The sequence below is a fragment of the Oncorhynchus tshawytscha genome, linkage group LG08 (assembly GCF_018296145.1).
Source record: "Oncorhynchus tshawytscha isolate Ot180627B linkage group LG08, Otsh_v2.0, whole genome shotgun sequence".
NCBI classification, from domain to species: Eukaryota; Metazoa; Chordata; class Actinopteri; order Salmoniformes; family Salmonidae; genus Oncorhynchus; species Oncorhynchus tshawytscha.
Window position 1 is genome coordinate 6345864 of NC_056436.1, and position 25018 is coordinate 6370881.

The 25018-nt window shown below is 48.6% G+C and overlaps 1 protein-coding gene across 3 annotated transcripts in view; it reads right to left on the reverse strand.

Moving 5' to 3' along the window:
• Positions 1-25018, reverse strand: part of LOC112247573 (alpha-actinin-1) — a 131900-nt gene that overhangs the window by 59071 nt on the left and 47811 nt on the right. For all 3 annotated transcript variants that reach the window (XM_042325128.1, XM_042325130.1, XM_042325127.1), the window contains exons 2-3: positions 16086-16200; positions 10720-10839 (exon numbers count right to left, since the gene is read on the reverse strand). In XM_042325128.1, the coding sequence (XP_042181062.1) occupies positions 10720-10839; positions 16086-16200 (235 nt within the window). The remainder of the gene's footprint in view (positions 1-10719; positions 10840-16085; positions 16201-25018) is intronic.

Below are 25018 nucleotides of genomic sequence, written 5' to 3' on the forward strand. Positions count from 1 at the left end.
TGTCCTGTCACTAATCCCAACCTCCCACCCCTGTCCTGTCACTAATCCCAACCTCCTATCCTCTGTCCTGTCACTAATCCCAACCTCCCACCCTCTGTCCTGTCACTAATCCCAACCTCCCACCCCCTGTCCTGTCACTAATCCCAACCTCCCACCCCTGTCCTGTCACTAATCCCGACCTCCCACCCTCTGTCCTGTCACTAATCCCAACCTCCCACCCCTGTCCTGTCACTAAACTTAATCCCAACGCCTGTCCTGTCACTAATCCCAACCTCCCATCCTCTGTCCTGTCACTAATCCCAACCTCCCATCCTCTGTCCTGTCACTAATCCCAACCTCCCATCCTCTGTCCTGTCACTAATCCCAACCTCCCATCCTCTGTCCTGTCACTAATCCCAACCTCCCACCCCCTGTCCTGTCACTAATCCCAACCTCCTATCCTCTGTCCTGTCACTAATCCCAACCTCCCACCCTCTGTCCTGTCACTAATCCCAACCTCCCACCCCTGTCCTGTCACTAATCCCAACCTCCCACCCCTGTCCTGTCACTAATCCCGACCTCCCACCCTCTGTCCTGTCACTAATCCCAACCTCCCACCCTGTCCTGTCACTAAACTTAATCCCAACGCCTGTCCTGTCACTAATCCCAACCTCCCATCCTCTGTCCTGTCACTAATCCCAACCTCCCATCCTCTGTCCTGTCACTAATCCCAACCTCCCACCCCTGTCCTGTCACAAATCCCAACATCCCACCCCTGTCCTGTCACTAAACTTAATCCCAATCCCTTTCCTGTCACCAATCTCAACCTCCCACCCCCTGTCCTGTCACTAATCCCAACCTCCCATCCTCTGTCCTGTCACTAATCCCAACCTCCCACCCCTGTCTTGTCACTAATCCCAACCTCCCACCCCCTGTCTTGTCACTAATCCCAACCTCCTATCCTCTGTCCTGTCACGATTCCCAACCTCCTATCCTCTGTCCTGTCACGATTCCCAACCTCCTATCCTCTGTCCTGTCACTAATCCCAACCTCCTATCCTCTGTCCTGTCACTAATCCCATCCTCCCACCCCTGTCCTGTCACTAATCTCAACCTCCCACCCCTGTCCTGTCACTAAACTTAATCCCAACGCCTGTCCTGTCACTAATCCCAACCTCCCATCCTCTGTCCTGTCACTAATCCCAACCTCCTATCCTCTGTCCTGTCACTAATCCCAACCTCCTATCCTCTGTCCTGTCACTAATCCCAACCTCCTATCCTCTGTCCTGTCACTAATCCCAACCTCCTATCCTCTGTCCTGTCACTGATCCCAACCTCCTATCCTCTGTCCTGTCACTGATCCCAACCTCCTATCCTCTGTCCTGTCACTAATCCCAACCTCCTATCCTCTGTCCTGTCACTAATCCCAACCTCCTATCCTCTGTCCTGTCACTGATCCCAACCTCCTATCCTCTGTCCTGTCACTGATCCCAACCTCCTATCCTCTGTCCTGTCACTGATCCCAACCTCCTATCCTCTGTCCTGTCACTAATCCCAACCTCCTATCCTCTGTCCTGTCACTAATCCCAACCTCCTATCCTCTGTCCTGTCACTAATTCCAACCTCCTATCCTCTGTCCTGTCACTAATCCCAACCTCCTATCCTCTGTCCTGTCACTAATCCCATCCTCCCACCCCTGTCCTGTCACTAATCTCAACCTCCCACCCCTGTCCTGTCACTAAACTTAATCCCAACGCCTGTCCCGTCACTAATCCCAACCTCCCACCCCCTGTCCCGTCACTAATCCCAACCTCCCATCCTCTGTCCTGTCACTAATCCCAACCTCCTATCCTCTGTCCTGTCACTAATCCCAACCTCCTATCCTCTGTCCTGTCACTAATCCCAACCTCCTATCCTCTGTCCTGTCACTAATCCCAACCTCCTATCCTCTGTCCTGTCACTAATCCCAACCTCCTACCCCCTGTCTTGTCACTAATCCCAACCTCCCACCCCCTGTCTTGTCACTAATCCCAACCTCCTATCCTCTGTCCTGTCACGATTCCCAACCTCCTATCCTCTGTCCTGTCACGATTCCCAACCTCCTATCCTCTGTCCTGTCACTAATCCCAACCTCCTATCCTCTGTCCTGTCACTAATCCCATCCTCCCACCCCTGTCCTGTCACTAATCTCAACCTCCCACCCCTGTCCTGTCACTAAACTTAATCCCAACGCCTGTCCCGTCACTAATCCCAACCTCCCATCCTCTGTCCTGTCACTAATCCCAACCTCCTATCCTCTGTCCTGTCACTAATCCCAACCTCCTATCCTCTGTCCTGTCACTAATCCCAACCTCCTATCCTCTGTCCTGTCACTAATCCCAACCTCCTATCCTCTGTCCTGTCACTGATCCCAACCTCCTATCCTCTGTCCTGTCACTGATCCCAACCTCCTATCCTCTGTCCTGTCACTAATCCCAACCTCCTATCCTCTGTCCTGTCACTAATCCCAACCTCCTATCCTCTGTCCTGTCACTGATCCCAACCTCCTATCCTCTGTCCTGTCACTGATCCCAACCTCCTATCCTCTGTCCTGTCACTGATCCCAACCTCCTATCCTCTGTCCTGTCACTAATCCCAACCTCCTATCCTCTGTCCTGTCACTAATCCCAACCTCCTATCCTCTGTCCTGTCACTAATTCCAACCTCCTATCCTCTGTCCTGTCACTAATCCCAACCTCCTATCCTCTGTCCTGTCACTAATCCCATCCTCCCACCCCTGTCCTGTCACTAATCTCAACCTCCCACCCCTGTCCTGTCACTAAACTTAATCCCAACGCCTGTCCCGTCACTAATCCCAACCTCCCACCCCCTGTCCGTCACTAATCCCAACCTCCCATCCTCTGTCCTGTCACTAATCCCAACCTCCTATCCTCTGTCCTGTCACTAATCCCAACCTCCTATCCTCTGTCCTGTCACTAATCCCAACCTCCTATCCTCTGTCCTGTCACTAATCCCAACCTCCTATCCTCTGTCCTGTCACTAATCCCAACCTCCTATCCTCTGTCCTGTGACTGATCCCAACCTCCTATCCTCTGTCCTGTCACTGATCCCAACCTCCTATCCTCTGTCCTGTCACTAATCCCAACCTCCTATCCTCTGTCCTGTGACTGATCCCAACCTCCTATCCTCTGTCCTGTCACTGATCCCAACCTCCTATCCTCTGTCCTGTCACTAATCCCAACCTCCTATCCTCTGTCCTGTCACTAATCCCAACCTCCCACCCCTGTCCTGTCACTAATCCCAACCTCCCACCCCTGTCCTGTCACTAATCCCAACCTCCCACCCCTGTCCTGTCACTAATCCCAACCTCCCACCCCTGACCTGTCACTAAACTTAATCCCAACCTCTGTCCTCTCACTAAACTTAATCCCATCCCTGTCCTGTCACTAATCCCAACCTCCCACCCCCTGTCTTGTCACTAATCCCAACCTCCCATCCTCTGTCTTGTCACTAATCCCAACCTCCTATCCTCTGTCCTGTCACTAATCCCAACCACCCACCCCTGTTTAATCACTAACCCCGAACCCCCACCCCCTCATATGGCCCTCTGTCTGCCCTGCCACCTTCCACGAGCTTTAAACTCTGTCCACTGCCTGAACTCCCTGCCCAAGCCCCCTCTCCCTGTCACCACCCACCAGTCACTAGCCCTCCCCACCCGTCCTCCACCATGCCCCCTGTCCTGTCATAAAACCCTCTGCCACCCTCACTCCATGAGCTACCTGTTAGGCTGTTACTGTCTGATAGCTATTTAGCCTGCTATTCTAGCTGAGATAACTAGGTCCACTTCTCCCTCCTACTGAACTCCCGCCCCCTCCCCGTCCCGCCCACAAGTCCCTGGGCAGCAGGGAAGCGCATCCAAGAGGGGATTCCAATCGGCTAATCTGTCTGGAATGCAAGTCTGGTTTAGGCCCTTTTATTCTGGCCTCGGTGTGGATTAACCCCAGGAGAGGAAGAGAAGAAGAGATAGGGGGGAGAGAAGGAGGCACACACAAAGGGAGCGAGAGAGAGAGAAAAAAGAGAAGGCGAGAGAGAGAGTAGGAGAGAGAGAGTAGGGGAAAGAGTAGGAGAGAGAGAGAAGGCGAGAGAGAGAAGGAGAGAGAGCGAGAGAGTAGGGGAGAGAGAGAGACTAGGAGAGAGAGAGAGAGTAGGGGAGAGAGCGAGAGAGTAGGGGAGAGAGCGAGAGAGTAGGGGAGAGAGAGTAGGAGAGAGACAGAGAGAGCGAGAGAGAGAGAGGCACTGTCACAGAGAGAATGAACAGTGAAGAAAGTGAGAGAGGATACAATCTACACCGGCACATAGAGAGCTCCTTATAAGGCTTACTGGGATACAGGAAGAAGGAGGAGAGGAAAAGAGAGCTCCTTATAAGGCTTAATGGGATACAGGAAGGAGGAGAGGAAGAGAGGGACAGAAGGATAGGAAAGAGGCATAGACATGGGGAGCGAGAGAGAGAAATTTACAGTTATGAATATAACTAATGTTCCCTGAAGGAGGGATAACACTGAGTCAATTACCAATCAAATATATACATTTAACCTTTATTTAACTGGGCAAGTCAGTTAAGAACAAATTCTTATTTACAATGACGGCCTACACTGTGCGCCGCCCTTTGGGACTCCCAATCACGGCCAGTTGTGATACAGCCTGGATTCGAAACAGGGTGTCCGTAGAGATGCAGTGCCTAAGACTGCTGCGCCACTCTGGAGCCCAAAACACACCCAAAGGGCCAATGAATGCAGAGGCCGCCCTCGGAAGCCCGCATTAATTTCCTCAATTCAGTACCGCTCTTAAGCGAGTCCAAACCCACTGACGACGCGGGGCCAAAATATGTTATACATCGTTCCCTCCTTCAGGGAACTGTAGATATATTCATAATTAAAAAAAATATAAAAAAATGTATATATATATATATATATACACATTTTTTTATATTTTTTTTTGTATATATATATATATGTATATATATATACACAGTGCCTTGCGAAAGTATTCGGCCCCCTTGACCTTTTGCCACATTTCAGGCTTCAAACATAAAGATATAAAACTGTATTTTTTTGTGAAGAATCAACAACAAGTGGGACACAATCATGAAGTGGAACGACATTTATTGGATATTTCAAACTTTTTTAACAAATCAAAAACTGAACAATTGGGCGTGCAAAATTATTCAGCCCCTTTACTTTCAGTGCAGCAAACTCTCTCCAGAAGTTCAGTGAGGATCTCTGAATGATCCAATGTTGACCTAAATGACTAATGATGATAAATACAATCCACCTCTGTGTAATCAAGTCTCCGTATAAATGCACCTGCACTGTGATAGTCTCAGAGGTCCGTTAAAAGCGCAGAGAGCATATATATATATGTATATAGCCTCCACATTGTACCGGTACCCCCTGTATATAGCCTCCACATTGACTCTGTACCGGTACCCCCTGTATATAGCCTCTACATTGACTCTGTACCGGTACCCCCTGTATATAGCCTCCACATTGACTCTGTACCGGTACCCCTGTATATAGCCTCCACATTGACTCTGTACCGGTACCCCCTGTATATAGCCTCCACATTGACTCTGTACCGGTACCCCCTGTATATAGCCTCCACATTGACTCTGTACCGGTACCCCCTGTATATAGCCTCCACATTGACTCTGTACCGGTACCCCTGTATATAGCCTCCACATTGACTCTGTACCGGTACCCCCTGTATATAGCCTCCACATTGACTCTGTACCGGTACCCCCTGTATATAGCCTCCACATTGACTCTGTACCGGTACCCCCTGTATATAGCCTCCACATTGACTCTGTACCGGTACCCCCTGTATATAGCCTCCACATTGACTCTGTACCGGTACCCCCTGTATATAGCCTCCACATTGACTCTGTACCGGTACCCCCTGTATATAGTCTCCACATTGTTATTTTACTGCTGCTCTTTAATTACTTGTTATTTTATATCTTCCTTTTAAATAAAAAAATATTTAACTGTACATTCCCTTTCAGTCGGTCACCAGGTATAACATACAGACCCCAAGCCAGCTTAGAGGGTACCTAACTAGCCGGAACACAGGCCCCAAGCCAGCTCAGAGGGTACCAAACTAGCCGGAACACAGGCCCCAAGCCAGCTCAGAGGGTTCCAAACTAGCCGGAACACAGGCCCCAAGCCAGCTCAGAGGGTACCAAACTAGCCCGAACACAGGCTCCACTGGCTCCAAGCCAGCTCAGAGGGTACCTAACTAGCCGGAACACAGGCCCCAAGCCAGCTCAGAGGGTACCAAACTAGCCGGAACACAGGCCCCAAGCCAGCTCAGAGGGTACCAAACTAGCCGGAACACAGGCTCCACTGGCTCCAAGCCAGCTCAGAGGGTACCTAACTAGCCGGAGCACAGGCTCCAAGCCAGCTCAGAGGGTACCAAACTAGCCGGAACACAGGCTCCAAGCCAGCTCAGAGGGTACCAAACTAGCCGGAACACAGGCTCCACTGGCTCCAAGCCAGCTCAGAGGGTACCTAACTAGCCGGAGCACAGGCTCCAAGCCAGCTCAGAGGGTACCAAACTAGCCGGAACACTGGCTCCAAGTGGTTACAGAAGCCTGCCTCTTTCTAATGGACCTTTATCCAACTCCTGTGAACAGTATAATGTTGTTGACATTCCTCCGTTCTCTCTTTCTAATGGACCTTTATCCAGCTCCTGTGATCAGTGTGGATGTGAGTAAAACCCTCCATAGTGTGTTGTCTTGCCTGTATTATACTGTACACACACAGGGACCATGTGTGTGTACAGTATACATGCTGTTTCCTGTTTAGTGGAATTTATAATACAATTTATATTCGAGCCCTGAATGCTGATTGGCTGACAGCCGTGGTATATCAGACCATATACGGTCTGATATATAAAACATTTAGTTTGACTACTAATTATATTGGTAACCAGTTTATAATAGCAATGAGGCACCGCGGGAGGGTTGTGATACATTACAATATACCACGGCTAAGGGCTGGGTCCAGGCACTCCGCATTGCGTCGTGCATAATAACAACAGCCCTTAGCCGTGGTATATTGGCCATATACCACACCCCCTCGGGCCTTATTGCTTAATTATACACTTGTCTTTAAAAGGCCTTATCAATAGCCTAGTGAATATAATCTTGCTTATTGACTACGATTGGCATGCCCGTGTCCAGACTGTAATTTACAGTAGGCCTAGCCCCTATATCAGTGAGAACGCTATAGCCCATGTCCAGACTGTAATTTACAGTAGACCTAGCCCCTATATCAGTGAGAACGCTATAGCCCATGTCCAGACTGTAATTTACAGTAGACCTAGCCCCTATATCAGTGAGAACGCTATAGCCCATGTCCAGACTGTAATTTACAGTAGGCCTAGCCCCTATATCAGTGAGAAGGCTATAGCCCATGTCCAGACTGTAATTTACAGTAGGCCTAGCCCCTATATCAGTGAGAACGCTATAGCCCACGTCCAGACTGTAATTTACAGTAGACCTAGCCCCTATATCAGTGAGAACGCTATAGCCCATGTCCAGACTGTAATTTACAGTAGACCTAGCCCCTATATCAGTGAGAACGCTATAGCCCACGTCCAGACTGTAATTTACAGTAGGCCTAGCCCCTATATCAGTGAGAACGCTATAGCCCACGTCCAGACTGTAATTTACAGTAGGCCTAGCCCCTATATCAGTGAGAACGCTATAGCCCATGTCCAGACTGTAATTTACAGTAGACCTAGCCCCTATATCAGTGAGAACGCTATAGCCCATGTCCAGACTGTAATTTACAGTAGACCTAGCCCCTATATCAGTGAGAACGCTATAGCCCATGTCCAGACTGTAATTTACAGTAGGCCTAGCCCCTATATCAGTGAGAACGCTATAGCCCATGTCCAGACTGTAATTTACAGTAGACCTAGCCCCTATATCAGTGAGAACGCTATAGCCCATGTCCAGACTGTAATTTACAGTAGGCCTAGCCCCTATATCAGTGAGAACGCTATAGCCCATGTCCAGACTGTAATTTACAGTAGGCCTAGCCCCTATATCAGTGAGAACGCTATAGCCCATGTCCAGACTGTAATTTACAGTAGACCTAGCCCCTATATCAGTGAGAACGCTATAGCCCATGTCCAGACTGTAATTTACAGTAGGCCTAGCCCCTATATCAGTGAGAACGCTATAGCCCATGTCCAGACTGTAATTTACAGTAGACCTAGCCCCTATATCAGTGAGAACGCTATAGCCCATGTCCAGACTGTAATTTACAGTAGACCTAGCCCCTATATCAGTGAGAACGCTATAGCCCATGTCCAGACTGTAATTTACAGTAGGCCTAGCCCCTATATCAGTGAGAACGCTATAGCCCATGTCCAGACTGTAATTTACAGTAGACCTAGCCCCTATATCAGTGAGAACGCTATAGCCCATGTTTAACAACATATTTCTATACTGAAGCAAGGCAATTAGAACAATGTGGACTCTAAATATTTGAGCAAATATGGCTGTACTACATAGTACTACAGTCGAGTGTACTACAGTCGAGTGTACTACAGTCTAGTGTACTACAGTCGAGTGTACTACAGTCGAGTGTACTACAGTCGAGTGTACTACAGTCGAGTGTACTACAGTCTAGTGTACTACAGTCTAGGCTATTTAACGAACTAGGCCATAACGGACTAACATTCGAATTGGAGTTGATGACCGTAAAAATAAACGTGAAGAAACCACATATTTAGCCATGGAGCACGTTCTGATTGGTCAGTGAGGGGCCAAGCCTCGACATTCATCAAAAACCCAGCCCCTTTTACACCGCCACTGCCAGGAACTGCGCCCACAATTACAATTACTGCGCCCATGGGTAACATTTAGACTATGTTACCCAGCAGGCTATGCGGGCGCGCGAGTTGGTTAAAGAATGTCTTGCATGGCTAAACATGGAGTTTTCTAGCTGAAGTATATGTTCATTAAAAGTAGTTAAACCTACGCCCCGGTTTGTCATTTATATAAGGAACAAACATAACAAAAATAGCAACAATATTTCTGAACACAACCCCAGAACCTATAGCGCTACTGTCAACGTTTACATTCACCACGACGTTAAGTTAGTTAAACTAGAACCGTGGTTAACATACCCCTTTAGCTCAGCTTCTGTTCTGAGGGGGGAAGGGAGGAGGAGGAGGATTGAGGGGCCCAACATTGCTTTTGAGGGATGCGGTCATGTGTGACCACCACAGACAAAACACAAGCATATGCGCACGCACACACACACGCACGCACACACACACACACACACCTCGGTATTACACACACACGTTATTACACACACACACAACTCGGTATTACACACACACACGTTATTACACACACACACACACCTCGGTATTACACACACACACGTTATTACACACACACACACGTTACTACACACACACACACACACACACGTTACTACACACACACACACACACACACACACACCAGCTTCCAACTACAGTAAATCCCAGAGAGTTTTTGTTGCAGACGGTGTCAGAGAACAGACATTGTTTTGGGTGTTTATTCAGCTAATTAGAATATCGGTTCAGTCCCAAATGACACTCTATTCCTATTCCCTATGAAGTGCACTACTTTAGACCAGGTCCCATAGGATTCTGTTATGTCGTGGCCTCGGGTGGTCTAAGCCGATAACTCCGGATCACGTAAACTGCAGGGCCTGGTGAAAGCTATGATCCCTTACTGATGTCACTTGTTAAATCCAGGAGAGGAGACGGGTGGTTAAAGAAGGAGCTTTACACCTTGAGACAAATTGAGACATGGGTTGTGTTCGTGTGCCATTCAGAGGGTGAACGGGGAAGACAAAAGATTGAAGTGCCTTTGACTGGGGTTTGGTAGTAGGCGCACCGGTTTGTGTCAAGAACTGCAACGGTGCTGGGTTTTTCCACCCTCAACAGTTTCCTGTATATCAAGAATAGTTCACCACCCAAAGGACATCCAGACAACTTGACACAACTGTGGGAAGCATCCCTGTGGAACAATTTGGACACTTGCTGAGGGGAGAACGGCTCGCAATAATGGCTGGAACAGAGCTACAGAGTACAACAGTATGTAGGGAATAGGGTGCCATGGATGTGTCCCAAATAACACTACTTTTGACCAGGACTCGCGAGATGGGGCTGGTCTAATGAGGCTAGTGTACTACAGTCTAGTGTACTACAGTCTAGGGTACTACAGTCTAGGGTACTACAGTCTAGGGTACTACAGTCTAGTGTACTACAGTCTAGTGTACTACAGTCTAGTGTACTACGGCCTAGTGTACTACATAGTACTACAGTCTAGTGTACTACAGTCTAGTGTACTACAGTCTAGTGTACTACAGTCTAGTGTACTACAGACTAGTGTACTACATAGTACTACAGTCCAGTGTACTACATAGTACTACAGTCCAGTGTACTACATAGTACTACAGTCCAGTGTACTACAGCCTAGTGTACTACAAGGTACTACATAGTACTACAGTCTAGTGTACTACAGTCTAGTGTACCACAGTCTAGTGTACCACAGTCTAGTGTACCACAGTCTAGTGTACCACAGTCTAGTGTACTACAGCCTAGTGTACTACAGCCTAGTGTACTACAGTCCAGTCAGTGTCAGTAGTGACCAGGGTATTGTTGAACCCACCTTCAGCTCCGATGGACACCAGCTTGACTCCTTTACTGGTGATGTAGTGGAGAGCTTTGTTGACGTTGGAGATCTTGTGAACTCTCATCTTCCCTCTCTCTGGTTTGGCCAAGCGCTCTCCTGGACAGGAAACACAATCAGAGGTCAGGGGTTAGAGGTCACTATCGAACAGGAAACTACAGATACTAGGGCTGGGAATAGCCAGGAACCTCACCATACGATATGTATTGAATAGTCAGGGACCTCACCATACGATATGTACTGAATAGTCAGGGACCTCACGATATGTACTGAATAGTCAGGGACCTCACCATACGATATGTATTGAATAGTCAGGGACCTCACCATATGTACTGAATAGTCAGGGACCTCACCATACGATATGTATTGAATAGTCAGGGACCTCACCATATGTATTGAATAGTCAGGGACCTCACCATACGATATGTACTGAATAGTCAAGGGACCTCGCCATACGATATGTATTGAATAGTCAGGGGACCTCACCATACGATATGTATTGAATAGTCAGGGGACCTCACCATACGATATGTACTGAATAGTCAGGGGACCTCACCATACGATATGTATTGAATAGTCAGGGACCTCACCATACGATATGTATTGAATAGTCAGGGACCTCACCATACGATATGTATTGAATAGTCAGGGACCTCACCATACGATATGTATTGAATAGTCAAGGGACCTCACCATACGATATGTATTGAATAGTCAGGGACCTCACCATACGATATGTATTGAATAGTCAGGGACCTCACCATACGATATGTATTGAATAGTCAGGGGACCTCACCATACGATATGTACTGAATAGTCAGGGACCTCACCATACGATATGTATTGAATAGTCAGGGGACCTCACCATACGATATGTACTGAATAGTCAGGGACCTCACCATACGATATGTACTGAATAGCCAGGGACCTCACCATACGATATGTACTGAATAGTCAGGGACCTCACGATACGATATGTACTGAATAGTCAGGGGACCTCACCATACGATATGTACTGAATAGTCAGGGACCTCACCATACGATATGTACTGAATAGCCAGGGACCTCACCATACGATATGTATTGAATAGTCAGGGGACCTCACCATACGATATGTACTGAATAGTCAGGGACCTCACCATACGATATGTACTGAATAGCCAGGGACCTCACCATACGATATGTACTGAATAGTCAGGGACCTCACGATACGATATGTATTGAATAGTCAGGGACCTCACCATACGATATGTATTGAATAGTCAGGGGACCTCACCATACGATATGTACTGAATAGTCAGGGACCTCACCATACGATATGTACTGAATAGTCAGGGGACCTCACGATACGATATGTACTGAATAGTCAGGGGACCTCACCATACGATATGTACTGAATAGCCAGGGACCTCACCATACGATATGTATTGAATAGTCAGGGGACCTCACGATACGATATGTACTGAATAGTCAGGGGACCTCACCATACGATATGTACTGAATAGTCAGGGGACATCACCATACGATATGTACTGAATAGTCAGGGGACCTCACCATACGATATGTATTGAATAGTCAGGGGACCTCACCATACGATATGTATTGAATAGTCAGGGACCTCACCATACGATATGTACTGAATAGTCAGGGGACCTCACGATACGATATGTACTGAATAGTCAGGGACCTCACCATACGATACGTATTGAATAGTCAGGGGACCTCACCATACGATATGTACTGAATAGTCAGGGACCTCACCATATGTATTGAATAGTCAGGGGACCTCACCATACGATATGTATTGAATAGTCAGGGGACCTCACCATACGATATGTACTGAATAGTCAGGGGACCTCACCATACGATATGTACTGAATAGTCAGGGGACCTCACCATATGTATTGAATAGTCAGGGGACCTCACCATACGATACGTATTGAATAGTCAGGGACCTCACCATACGATATGTATTGAATAGTCAGGGGACCTCACCATACGATATGTATTGAATAGTCAGGGGACCTCACCATACGATACGTATTGAATAGTCAGGGGACCTCACCATATGTACTGAATAGTCAGGGGACCTCACCATATGTACTGAATAGTCAGGGACCTCACCATATGTATTGAATAGCCAGGGGACCTCACCATATGTATTGAATAGCCAGGGGACCTCACCATACGATATGTATTGAATAGCCAGGGACCTCACCATATGTATTGAATAGTCAGGGACCTCACCATATGTATTGAATAGCCAGGGGACCTCACCATACGATATGTATTGAATAGTCAGGGGACCTCACCATACGATATGTACTGAATAGTCAGGGACCTCACCATACGATATGTATTGAATAGTCAGGGGACCTCACCATACGATATGTACTGAATAGTCAGGGACCTCACCATACGATATGTATTGAATAGTCAGGGGACCTCACCATACGATATGTATTGAATAGTCAGGGGACCTCACCATACGATATGTATTGAATAGTCAGGGACCTCACCATACGATATGTACTGAATAGTCAGGGGACCTCACCATACGATATGTACTGAATAGTCAGGGACCTCACCATACGATATGTACTGAATAGTCAGGGGACCTCACCATACGATATGTACTGAATAGTCAGGGACCTCACCATACGATATGTACTGAATAGTCAGGGACCTCACCATACGATATGTACTGAATAGTCAGGGACCTCACCATACGATATGTATTGAATAGCCAGGGACCTCACCATACGATATGTACTGAATAGCCAGGGACCTCACGAAACGATATTATCAACCATACGTTAGTGCCGATACGATATGTATTGCGATTCTATATGTCCCAACATATTGCTCACTACATGCTGCAGAGGGACAAGAGAAAGCCATGAGAAAATGAGTTTTGGCGGTAAAACATGTTGGCTCACCATTTAAAACATTATTTTTTTAAAGAAAATGGAGAACTAGTTATAGGATGATAAATACCAGAGTTTTGTGGCATGTGGAAAACCCCCAACCATCTGCTGAGATACAGCACTTCTGAAGAGTGGGACAAAATGTCTCCTCAGCAACATGAGAGACTCATCAACAACTACAGGAAGCGGTTGGTTGCGGTCATTGCAACTAGTTATTGAGTGTAATGGGGTAATTACTTTTTCACACAGGGGCATTGGGTATTATGAAATAAGTATATGCAACGTGTGCGCTGGGAGTCAGGAAGCTAGTTCAGGGAGTGAATCATTTAATGAATAAACAAATAAAACACGAACAAACACAGACATAGAAACAATGAGGCGCTGGTAACGATGGTCACAGGGTGTGGGAGACACACGTGGGCACCATTAGAGATACACGTGGGCACCATTAGAGAGACACGTGGGCACCATTAGAGACACACGCGTGGGCACCATTAGAGAGACACGTGGGCACCCTTAGAGAGACACGTGGGCACCCTTAGAGAGACACGTGGGCACCATTAGAGAGACACGTGGGCACCCTTAGAGAGACACGTGGGCACCCTTAGAGAGACACGTGGGCACCAGTACAGAGACACGTGGGCACCATTACAGAGACACGTGGGCACCATTACAGATACACGTGGGCACCCTTAGAGAGACACGTGGGCACCCTTAGAGAGACACGTGGGCACCCTTAGAGAGACACGTGGGCACCCTTAGAGAGACACGTGGGCACCATTAGAGAGACACGTGGGCACCATTAGAGAGACACGTGGGCACCCTTAGAGAGACACGTGGGCACCCTTAGAGAGACACGTGGGCACCCTTAGAGAGACACGTGGGCACCCTTAGAGAGACACGTGGGCACCCTTAGAGAGACACGTGGGCACCCTTAGAGACACGTGGGCACCCTTAGAGAGACACGTGGGCACCCTTAGAGAGACACGTGGGCACCCTTAGAGACACGTGGGCACCCTTAGAGACACGTGGGCACCCTTAGAGAGACACGTGGGCACCCTTAGAGAGACACGTGGGCACCCTTAGAGAGACACGTGGGCACCCTTAGAGAGACACGTGGGCACCCTTAGAGACACGTGGGCACCCTTAGAGAGACACGTGGGCACCCTTAGAGAGACACGTGGGCACCCTTAGAGAGACACGTGGGCACCATTACAGATACACGTGGGCACCATTACAGATATATGTGGGCACCATTACAGATGCACGTGGGCACCATTACAGATGCACGTGGGCACCATTACAGATACACGTGGGCACCATTACAGATGCACGTGGGCACCATTACAGATACACGTGGGCACCCTTAGAGAGACACGTGGGCACCATTACAGATACACGTGGGCACCATTACAGATGCACGTGGGCACCATTACAGATACACGTGGGCACCCTTAGAGAGACACGTGGGCACCATTACAGAGACACGTGGGCACCATTACAGAGACACGTGGGCACCATTAGAGAGACACGTGGGCACCATTAGAGATACACATGGGCACCATTACAGATGCACGTGGGCACCATTACAGATACACGTGGGCACCCTTAGAGAGACACGTGGGCACCATTACAGAGACACGTGGGCACCATTACAGAGACACGTGGGCACCATTACAGAGACACTTGGGCACCATTACAGATACACGTGGGCACCATTACAGATACACGTGGGCACCATTACAGATACACGTGGGCACCATTACAGATACACGTAGGCACCCTTAGAGAGACACGTGGGCACCATTAGAGATACACGTGGGCACCATTACAGATACACGTGGGCACCCTTACAGATACACGTGGGCACCATTACAGATACACGTGGGCACCCTTAGAGAGACACGTGGGCACCCTTAGAGAGACACGTGGGCACCCTTAGAGAGACACGTGGGCACCCTTAGAGACACACGCGTGGGCACCATTAGAGAGACACGTGGGCACCATTAGAGAGACACGTGGGCACCATTAGAGAGACACGTGGGCACCATTAGAGAGACACGTGGGCACCCTTAGAGAGACACGTGGGCACCCTTAGAGAGACACGTGGGCACCCTTCGAGAGACACGTGGGCACCATTACAGAGACACGTGGGCACCATTACAGATACACGTGGGCACCATTACAGATACACGTGGGCACCCTTAGAGAGACACGTGGGCACCATTACAGATACACGTGGGCACCATTACAGATACACGTGGGCACCATTACAGATACACGTGGGCACCATTACAGATGCACGTGGGCACCATTACAGATACACGTGGGCACCCTTAGAGAGACACGTGGGCACCATTACAGATACACGTGGGCACCATTACAGATACACGTGGGCACCAGGCCTTTCCTCCTCACCTGATATGACCTCCAACAGCAGCATGAGTTTCAGTCCGTCTCTGAAGTCCTCCTCGATGTTCTCGATCTGCGTTCCTGCTTTCCTCAGGTGGGAGTTGCACCAGGCCGTGAACGTCTGGAGAGGAGAGACAGGAGCAGACATCAGTTAGTAAGAAAGGAGCAGGGTGGTAGTTACCATGGATGGCGAAGTTACTATGGTGTTTGTTACTATGATGCAGGCATAGTGAAGATAAGAATATGGAATAGAACACGGTAGAGAACAATAGAATAGAACACGGTAGAGAACAATAGAATAGAACACGGTAGAGAACAATAGAATAGAACACGGTAGAGAACAATAGAATAGAACACGGTAGAGAACAATAGAATAGAACACAGTAGAGAACAATATAATAGAACACAATAGAGAACAATAGAATAGAACACAATAGAGAACAATAGAATAGAATGTGCTTTGGCAAAGTGGGTGGAGTTATATCCTTCCTGTTTGGCCCTGTCCGGGGGTGTCATCGGATGGGACCACAGTGTCTCCTGACCCCTCCTGTCTCAGCCTCCAGTATTTATGCTGCAGTAGTTTATGTGTCGGGGGGCTAGGGTCAGTTTGTTATATCTGGAGTACTTCTCCTGTCCTATCTGGTGTCCTGTGTGAATTTAAGTATGCTCTCTCTAATTCTCTCTTTCTTTCTCTCTCTCGGAGACCTGAGCCCTAGGACCATGCCTGACATGATGACTCCTTGCTGTCCCCAGTCCTCCTGACTGTGCTGCTGCTCCAGTTTCAACTGTTCTGCCTGTGATTTTTATTATTTGAACATGCTGGTCATTTATGAACATTTGAACATCTTGGCCATGTTCTGTTATAATCTCCACCCGGCACAGCCAGAAGAGGACTGGCCACCCCTCATAGCCTGGTTCCTCTCTAGGTTTCAGCCTTTCTAGGGAGTTTTTCCTAGCCACCGTGCTTTTACACCTGCATTGCTTGCTATTTGGGGTTTTAGGCTGGGTTTCTGTACAGCACTTTGAGATATCAGCTGATGTACGAAGGGCTATATAAATACATTTGATTTGATTTTAATAGAACACGGTAGAGAACAATAGAATAGCATAGAACAATAGAATAGAACACAGTAGTTAATAGAAGAGAACACAGTAGAGAACAACAAAATAGAACACAGTAGAGAACAATAAAATATAACAGTAGAATAGAATTGAACACAGTAGAGAACAATAGAATATAATACAGTAGAGATCAATAGAATAGAACACAGTAGAGAACAATATAATAGAATATAATACAGTAGAGAACAATATAATATTATATTACAATAGAACACAGCAGAGAACAATATAATATAATATAATATATAATCTCTACAAAGTAGAGAACAATAGAATAGAACTCAGAAAACAATAGAATAGAACACAGAAGACAATCGAATAGAACACAGTAGAAGACAATAGAATAGAACACAGTAGAAGACAATAGAATAGAACACAGTAAATCAAATCAAAGTAGTAGAAGACAATAGAATAGAACACAGTACAAGACAATAGATTAGAACACAGTAGAAGACAATAGAATAGAACACAGTAGAAGACAATCAAATAGATTATACAACAGGTGGGTCTAATCCTGAATGCTGATTAGTTAAAACCGCATTCCAGCCGGTGTCTATTCCTCAAGTTGCCACCCACTAAATCTATTGCGTTAAAATGCCCGTTTAATCTGTTCCATCTGATTGTGCGATCCACTGTTTCATCAGCCCAGGCAGGGATGTTATAAACATGATCTCCACTATTAAAAGCATCGAGACATCATCTCACATTTCTTTTAGACTAACATTTAGTTTTCAACAGCGGAGAGTTGTATAAACCTTTCTGTCTGTCTCTCTGACATTTGCAAAATTGTTTCAATATTCAAATTCGATCTCTATCTGTCCCATAGTAATGAACGTGTCGGAGTCGGGATGAAACAGACAGGCAGCGTTTCTCAGCCAGTCAAAATCATGAATCAGCTGGCATCATTTTTATGGATATATACACCAAACAAACAAAAAAACATTTTAAACGAGTCAAACAAAACGCAGCTAGTTTGCAGTGTTTCCAGCTCCAGTTTGAAGTGAGTGTGTTAGCTGTGTTGTTGGCTAGCTCCTCTGAACAAGTGTCCTGACGAGAGAGCACATTCTCTCTGCCAGGTGAAACCGGGCCTCATTAGCTCATTGTTATGGATCCAAATAAATGTCTCTAGAAAACAGCTTCAACAAATGCAAATGCAGCTACTTTGCTGTTATTCTGGCTGCATGTTTTGTCGTGACTAAGTTAGCCGTAGTTGGCTAGCGAGCAAGCAAGGGAAATCAACGTTGCCAGCCAGTATGGCAATGGAACATTTAGAATGAACGACTTGGGTCGAGTGCAATGGAACATTTAGAATGAACGACTTGGGTCGAGTGCAATGGAACATTTAGAATGAACGACTTGGGTCGAGTGCAATGGAACATTTAGAATGAACGACTTGGGTCGAGTCCATATAGATACAGAACAACAAAAAATTGGGTCACGTCTCTAGCAATTCTAGATTTGTGTCGGGACTATATCTTGTGAAAGGATGAAATAGTATGAATAAATTAATCAAAATACAATTTTTTTGAATAAAAATATGTCAATCATTATTTGAATATGTTAGTAACCCGTTGTGTAAAAGTGAAAATGTCCTCGAATCCGTTGTTTGGAGGATATATTTGTCTCGGGCCTAACAACACTCATACCCTCCCAACGCCGGCTTGGAGGGCATCATCCCTTAAATAGAACACAGTAGTACAGAGTGCCTGTGTGTTCTAGTGGCAGAAGCAGATCCAGACCATTCCATGTTACTAGCATAACCACCTGATGATAGGAAACATCTGGGCTCTCCCTCCCCCTGCCTCACTCTCTCTCCTTCCCGTCCCTCTCTCCCTTCCTCCCTCTCACTCTCTCTCCTTCCCGTCTCTCCCTCCCTCTCTCTCTCTCTCTCTATCCCTTCGCTCTCGCTCTCCCTCACTCTCCCTCTATCCCTTCGCTCTCCCTCAGTCTCCCTCTCTCACTCCCCCTCCCTCCCTCTCTCTCCCCCTTCATCCCTTCACTCTTGCTCTCCCTCCTTCTCCCTCTTTCTTTCTCTCTCCCTCCCCCTCCCTCCCTCTATCCCTTCCTGCCTCTTTCCCTCCCTCCTTTCCTCAGCCTTTGGCTTGACAGCCTAAAGACCTAACGGGAGCTGGCATGAGCACGGGAGCTGGCATGAGCACGGGGCCCGCCATAACACCATGCATCCTGCTGAGAACCCATCTTTATGAGAACCTGGGTTAATCACACACATTCCCCCAGTCTCCAGGGGCAGGGAGGACCGGCAGGACTGGAGCAGAGCAGAGAGAGCCCAGCCCTCTTAGTGAAACCCCGCCCTCTTAGTGAAACCCCGGCCCGCCCTCTTAGTGAAACCCCGCCCTCTTAGTGAAACCCCGGCCCGCCCTCTTAGTGAAACCCCGGCCTCTTAGTGAAACCCCGGCCCGCCCTCTTAGTGAAACCCCGGCCCAGCCCTCTTAGTGAAACCCCGCCCTCTTCGTGAAACCCCGGCCCAGCCCTCTTAGTGAAACCCCGGCCCGCCCTCTTAGTGAAACCCCGGCCCGCCCTCTTAGTGAAACCCCGGCCCGCCCTCTTAGTGAAACCCCGGCCCGCCCTCTTAGTGAAACCCCGGCCCGCCCTCTTAGTGAAACCCCGGCCCGCCCTCTTAGTGAAACCCCGGCCCGCCCTCTTAGTGAAACCCCGTCCGCCCTCTTAGTGAAACCCCGGCCCGCCCTCTTCGTGAAACCCCGGCCCAGCCCTCTTCGTGAAACCCCGGCCCAGCCCTCTTCGTGAAACCCCGGCCCAGCCCTCTTAGTGAAACCCCGGCCCGCCCTCTTAGTGAAACCCCGGCCCGCCCTCTTCGTGAAACCCCGGCCCAGCCCTCTTCGTGAAACCCCGGCCCAGCCCTCTTCGTGAAACCCCGGCCCAGCCCTCTTTGTGAAACCCCGGCCCGCCCTCTTCGTGAAACCCCGGCCCGCCCTCTTCGTGAAACCCCGGCCCAGCCCTCTTCGTGAAACCCCGGCCCGCCCTCTTCGTGAAACCCCGGCCCGCCCTCTTAGTGAAAACCCGCCCTCTTAGTGAAAACCCGCCCTCTTCGTGAAACCCCGGCCCGCCCTCTTCGTGAAAACCCGCCCTCTTAGTGAAAACCCGCCCTCTTAGTGAAAACCCGGCCCGCCCTCTTAGTGAAAACCCGGCCCGCCCTCTTAATGAAAACGTGCCCTCTTTGTGAAACCCAGGCCCTCCCTCTTAGTGAAACCCCGCCCTCTTTGTGAAACTCCCTCTCTCTCTCTCCAGCTCTCTCTCCCTAGCTCTCTCTCCCTCTCACCAGCTCTCTCCAGCTCTCTCTCCAGCTCTCTAGCTCACTCTCTCCCTCTCACCAGCTCTCTCTCCCTCTCACCAGCTCTCTCTCCAGCTCTCTCTCCCTCTCACCAGCTCTCTCTCCCTCTCACCAGCTCTCTCTCCCTCTCACCAGCTCTCTCTCCCTCTCACCAGCTCTCTCTCCCTCTCACCAGCTCTCTCTCCCTCTCTCCAGCTCTCTCTCCCTCTCTCCAGCTCTCTCTCCCTCTCTCCAGCTCTCTCTCCCTCTCTCCAGCTCTCTCTCCCTCTCACCGGCTCCCTCTCCTTCTCACCGGCTCCCTCTCCCTCTCACCGGCTCCCTCTCCCCGGCTCTCTCTCTCCGGCTCTCTCTCTCCGGCTCTCTCTCTCCAGATCTCTCTCTCTCCAGATCTCTCTCTCTCTCCAGATCTCTCTCTCTCCAGATCTCTCTCTCTCTCCAGATCTCTCTCTCTCTCCAGATCTCTCTCTCTCTCCAGATCTCTCTCTCTCTCCAGATCTCTCTCCCTCTCTCCAGATCTCTCCCTCTCTCCAGATCTCTCCCTCTCTCCAGATCTCTCCCTCTCTCCAGATCTCCCTCTCTCTCTCTCTCTCTCCAGCTCATTCAAGCACTTTGCAGCACTAACCCATAACATATCATCTCTGGCCTGGCAGCCATCCTCACGATCACATGACTGAGTGTTGTGGTCAGGGCTCTCCTGTTCTGAGGCTACAGTCGTTACAGGAAGGATAGTCCAGCTGGGCTGGTTGAGGCCTCGTGCTCCACAGGGAGCAGAGGAGTAACTAAGTAAGAAGCCAGGCACTAGACGAGATGCTATGCAGGACCTAGGACTTTTTCATGTTGTCTGTCTGCGGTCTGAAGGCACAACATACAACAGAAGCAAAAAGCACAGGAATTAGGAAAAGCATCTGGATCTTTCGATGACCCTAGTTTTAGAGCGTGTTTTGTTTATACTACAACAGTTTAACAGTAGAAGCATTATCCAGCAGGACATCAAGGCCATAAATCTCCCCCCTCCTTCCCCCTCTTCCTACCATGTGTCCCGCCCTGCCTTCTCCTCCCACCCCCTTCCTACCATGTGTCCCGCCCTGCCTTCTCCTCCCACCCCCTTCCTACCATGTGTCCCGCCCTGCCTTCTCCTCCCACCCCCTTCCTACCATGTGTCCCGCCCTGCCTTCTCCTCCCACCCCCTTCCTACCATGTGTCCCGCCCTGCCTTCTCCTCCCACCCCCTTCCTACCATGTGTCCCGCCCCTGCCTTCTCCTCCCACCCCCTTCCTACCATGTGTCCTGCCCTGCCTTCTCCTCCCACCCCCTTCCTACCATGTGTCCTGCCCTGAATTCTCCCCCTTCCTACCATGTGTCCCGCCCTGACTCCCCCCTTCCTACCCTGACTTCTCCCCCTTCCTACCCTGACTTCTCCCCCTTCCTACCCTGACTTCTCCCCCTTCCTACCCTGACTCCCCCTTCCTACCCTGACTTCTCCCCCTTCCTACCCTGACTTCTCCCCCTTCCTACCCTGACTTCTCACCCCCTTCCTACCGACTTCTCCCTCCCATTCCTACCCTGACTTCTCCCCCCATTCCTACCCTGTTCTCTTCTTCTCCTCCTCCCCCCACTACCCTGTTTTCTCCCCTTCTCTCACCCCCCCCACTACCCTGTTTTGCTTCTTCATCATGTTTTTTTCTCCCTGTTCTGAGAAATTACCCAGAGTCACTTGCATTATTTACTATAAAGTTGTGTGAAAGTACCAGGTTTTGCCCACTAGATGCTGCTGTTCCTGATACTTTTATCAATTTGCTTGTCTCTTGTGTTTCTTAAATGGATCACTTTTCATTTTAAACTTTGGGTAAAAAAAATATATATTAAAAAAATAAAAAGCTTTTGCTTATGATTAAAAACAAATGTATTGTGCAGTCATCCTCACAATGAAAGCACTTCAGTTTGTCCTTCTCATAGGCTTAATGAGTTAAAGGGTTAAATAAAATACATTAAAAATAAACGAGTCCAGGAAAATGACCCCCGTGTCTGTCGTTTATAAAGGCCTGGATTAGTTCCTGGTCAACAAGCAAACCATTAGGCAACAGCATTCCTAATGGTTTCAATGTTACGTTTGCTAATGGTCTTTCAATGATAGAAGTACTCAAACGTTGTACACTATATAGTGTTTTGCAAAGATAAATGGTATTGGGTTGGGTTTAATGGTAAATGTCACTAAATCACACTAGATATTTAAAAAATTCTGATCATTTTATTGAAAACCATACAACTGCCACGCAATGGTTTCTAATTGCATTCTTTTATTAGGGTTACCACAACATTTTAGTCACTAAGCCCATTTCTTCTTCAAAGGTTTTGGGCTTGTAGGAAACCCCTTCATATGACAATTGCACCACATGGATAGCCCTCTCATGTTTGAAGCACTAAGTTGCTAAGACAAGGACAAACTGAATTGATTTCATGGAGGACTGGCTATTTGTTTTCTGCCCAAAGTTGCAAAGGAAATGTTGTGATCTATTTAATAAACACAAGAGACCAGCAAAATTAATACAAATATTGTGGTGATATAGCAGGAACAGCGGCATCTAGTAGTCAAAACCTGGTACTATCACACTACTTTATGGTAAATAATGCAAGCAACTTCAATTACTAATTTCTCTGAACAGGGAGAAAAAAAAAAAAAAAAAAAAAAAAAAATCGCCTAATTCACAGAGAATACCTTACATAGTATGAAGAAGCGATACTCCAAACCACATCTTTAAACTACTTGTCAAACATAGAGAACTGATACTGTGTACTGTTTTGTTGGGGTGTGTGGGGTCCGTGGGTGGCTTTTGACCATTTTTTGACTCATTTTTAGGAAGAATTATGGTGCAAATTGGATGTTAGGTACTATATTTATTGAAGATTAAATGAATCCTATAAATAAAAAAAATGGCCAATTCATGGTGCAATCAATTAGCTTACATTTGCAGAGATTAAATTAATAAAATAATGTTTCAGAAATGCTAATCTTATCCGTTTCTAACTACAGAAACGATTCCAGAACATGGCTTGCTGAAATGACATGGAATGACCCAGCTGCTTTTTGGTTGTTGTACCCAGCCAAGACATTCTAAAATAGTCAACAACATGTCAGGTTTATAGCCCGTAGTTTCCTTCAATGTTTCCCCCATATCGCTCTGTCTATGTTCTCTCTCTTCTCCACTGCTCTACTCCTCTCTTCTTCCCAATCCCATCCCTCCCTCCATCCCCATCTCTCTCCTTCCCAATCCCATCACTCCCTCTGTCCCTCCCACCATCCCTGTCTCTCTCCTTCCCAATCCCATCCCTCCCTCCATCCCTGTCTCTCTCCTTCCCAATCCCATCCCTCCCTCCATCCCTGTCTCTCTCCTTCCCAATCCCATCCCTCCCTCCATCCCTGTCTCTCTCCTTCCCAATCCCATCCCTCCCTCCATCCCGGTCTCTCTCCTTCCCAATCCCATCCCTCCCTCCATCCCTGTCTCTCTCCTTCCCAATCCCATCCCTCCCTCCATCCCTGTCTCTCTCCTTCCCAATCCCATCCCTCCCTCCATCCCTGTCTCTCTCCTTCCCAATCCCATCCCTCCCTCCATCCCTGTCTCTCTCCTTCCCAATCCCATCCCTCCCTCCATCCCGGTCTCTCTCCTTCCCAATCCCATCCCTCCCTCCATCCCTGTCTCTCTCCTTCCCAATCACATCCCTCCCCCATCCCTGTCTCTCTCCTTCCCAATCCCATCCCTCCCTCTGTCCCTCCCCCATCCCTGTCTCTCCCCTTCCCAAACCCATCACTCCCTCCATCCCTCCCCCATCCCTGTCTCTCCCCTTCCCATCCCCGTCTCTCCCCTTCCCAATCCCATCCCTCCCTCCATCCCTGTCTCTCCTTCCCAATCACATCCCTCCCCCATCCCTGTCTCTCTCCTTCCCAATCCCATCCCTCCCTCTGTCCCTCCCCCATCCCTGTCTCTCCCCTTCCCAAACCCATCACTCCCTCTGTCCCTCCCCCATCCCTGTCTTTCCCCTTCCCAATCCCATCCCTCCCTCCCTGTCTCTCTCCTTCCCAATCCCATCCCTCCATCCCCGTCTCTCCCCTTCCCAATCCCATCCCTCCCTCTGTCCCTCCCCCATCCCTGTCTCTCCCCTTCCCAATCCCATCCCTCCCTCCATCCCTGTCTCTCTCCTTCCCAATCCCATCCCTCCATCCCTGTCTCTCTCCTTCCCAATCCCATCCCTCCCCCATCCCTCTCCTTCCCAATCCCATCCCTCCCTCCCTGTCTCTCTCCTTCCCAATCCTATCCCTCCATCCCTGTCTCTCTCCTTCCCAATCCTAATTGGGGCGGCAGGGTAGCCTAGTGGTTAGAGCGTTGGACTAGTAACCGGAAGGTTGCAAGTTCAAACCCCTGCAAGTTCAAACCCCCTGTCTCTCCTTCCCAATCCCATCCCTCCCCCATCCCTCTCCTTCCCAATCCCATCCCTCCCTCCCTGTCTCTCTC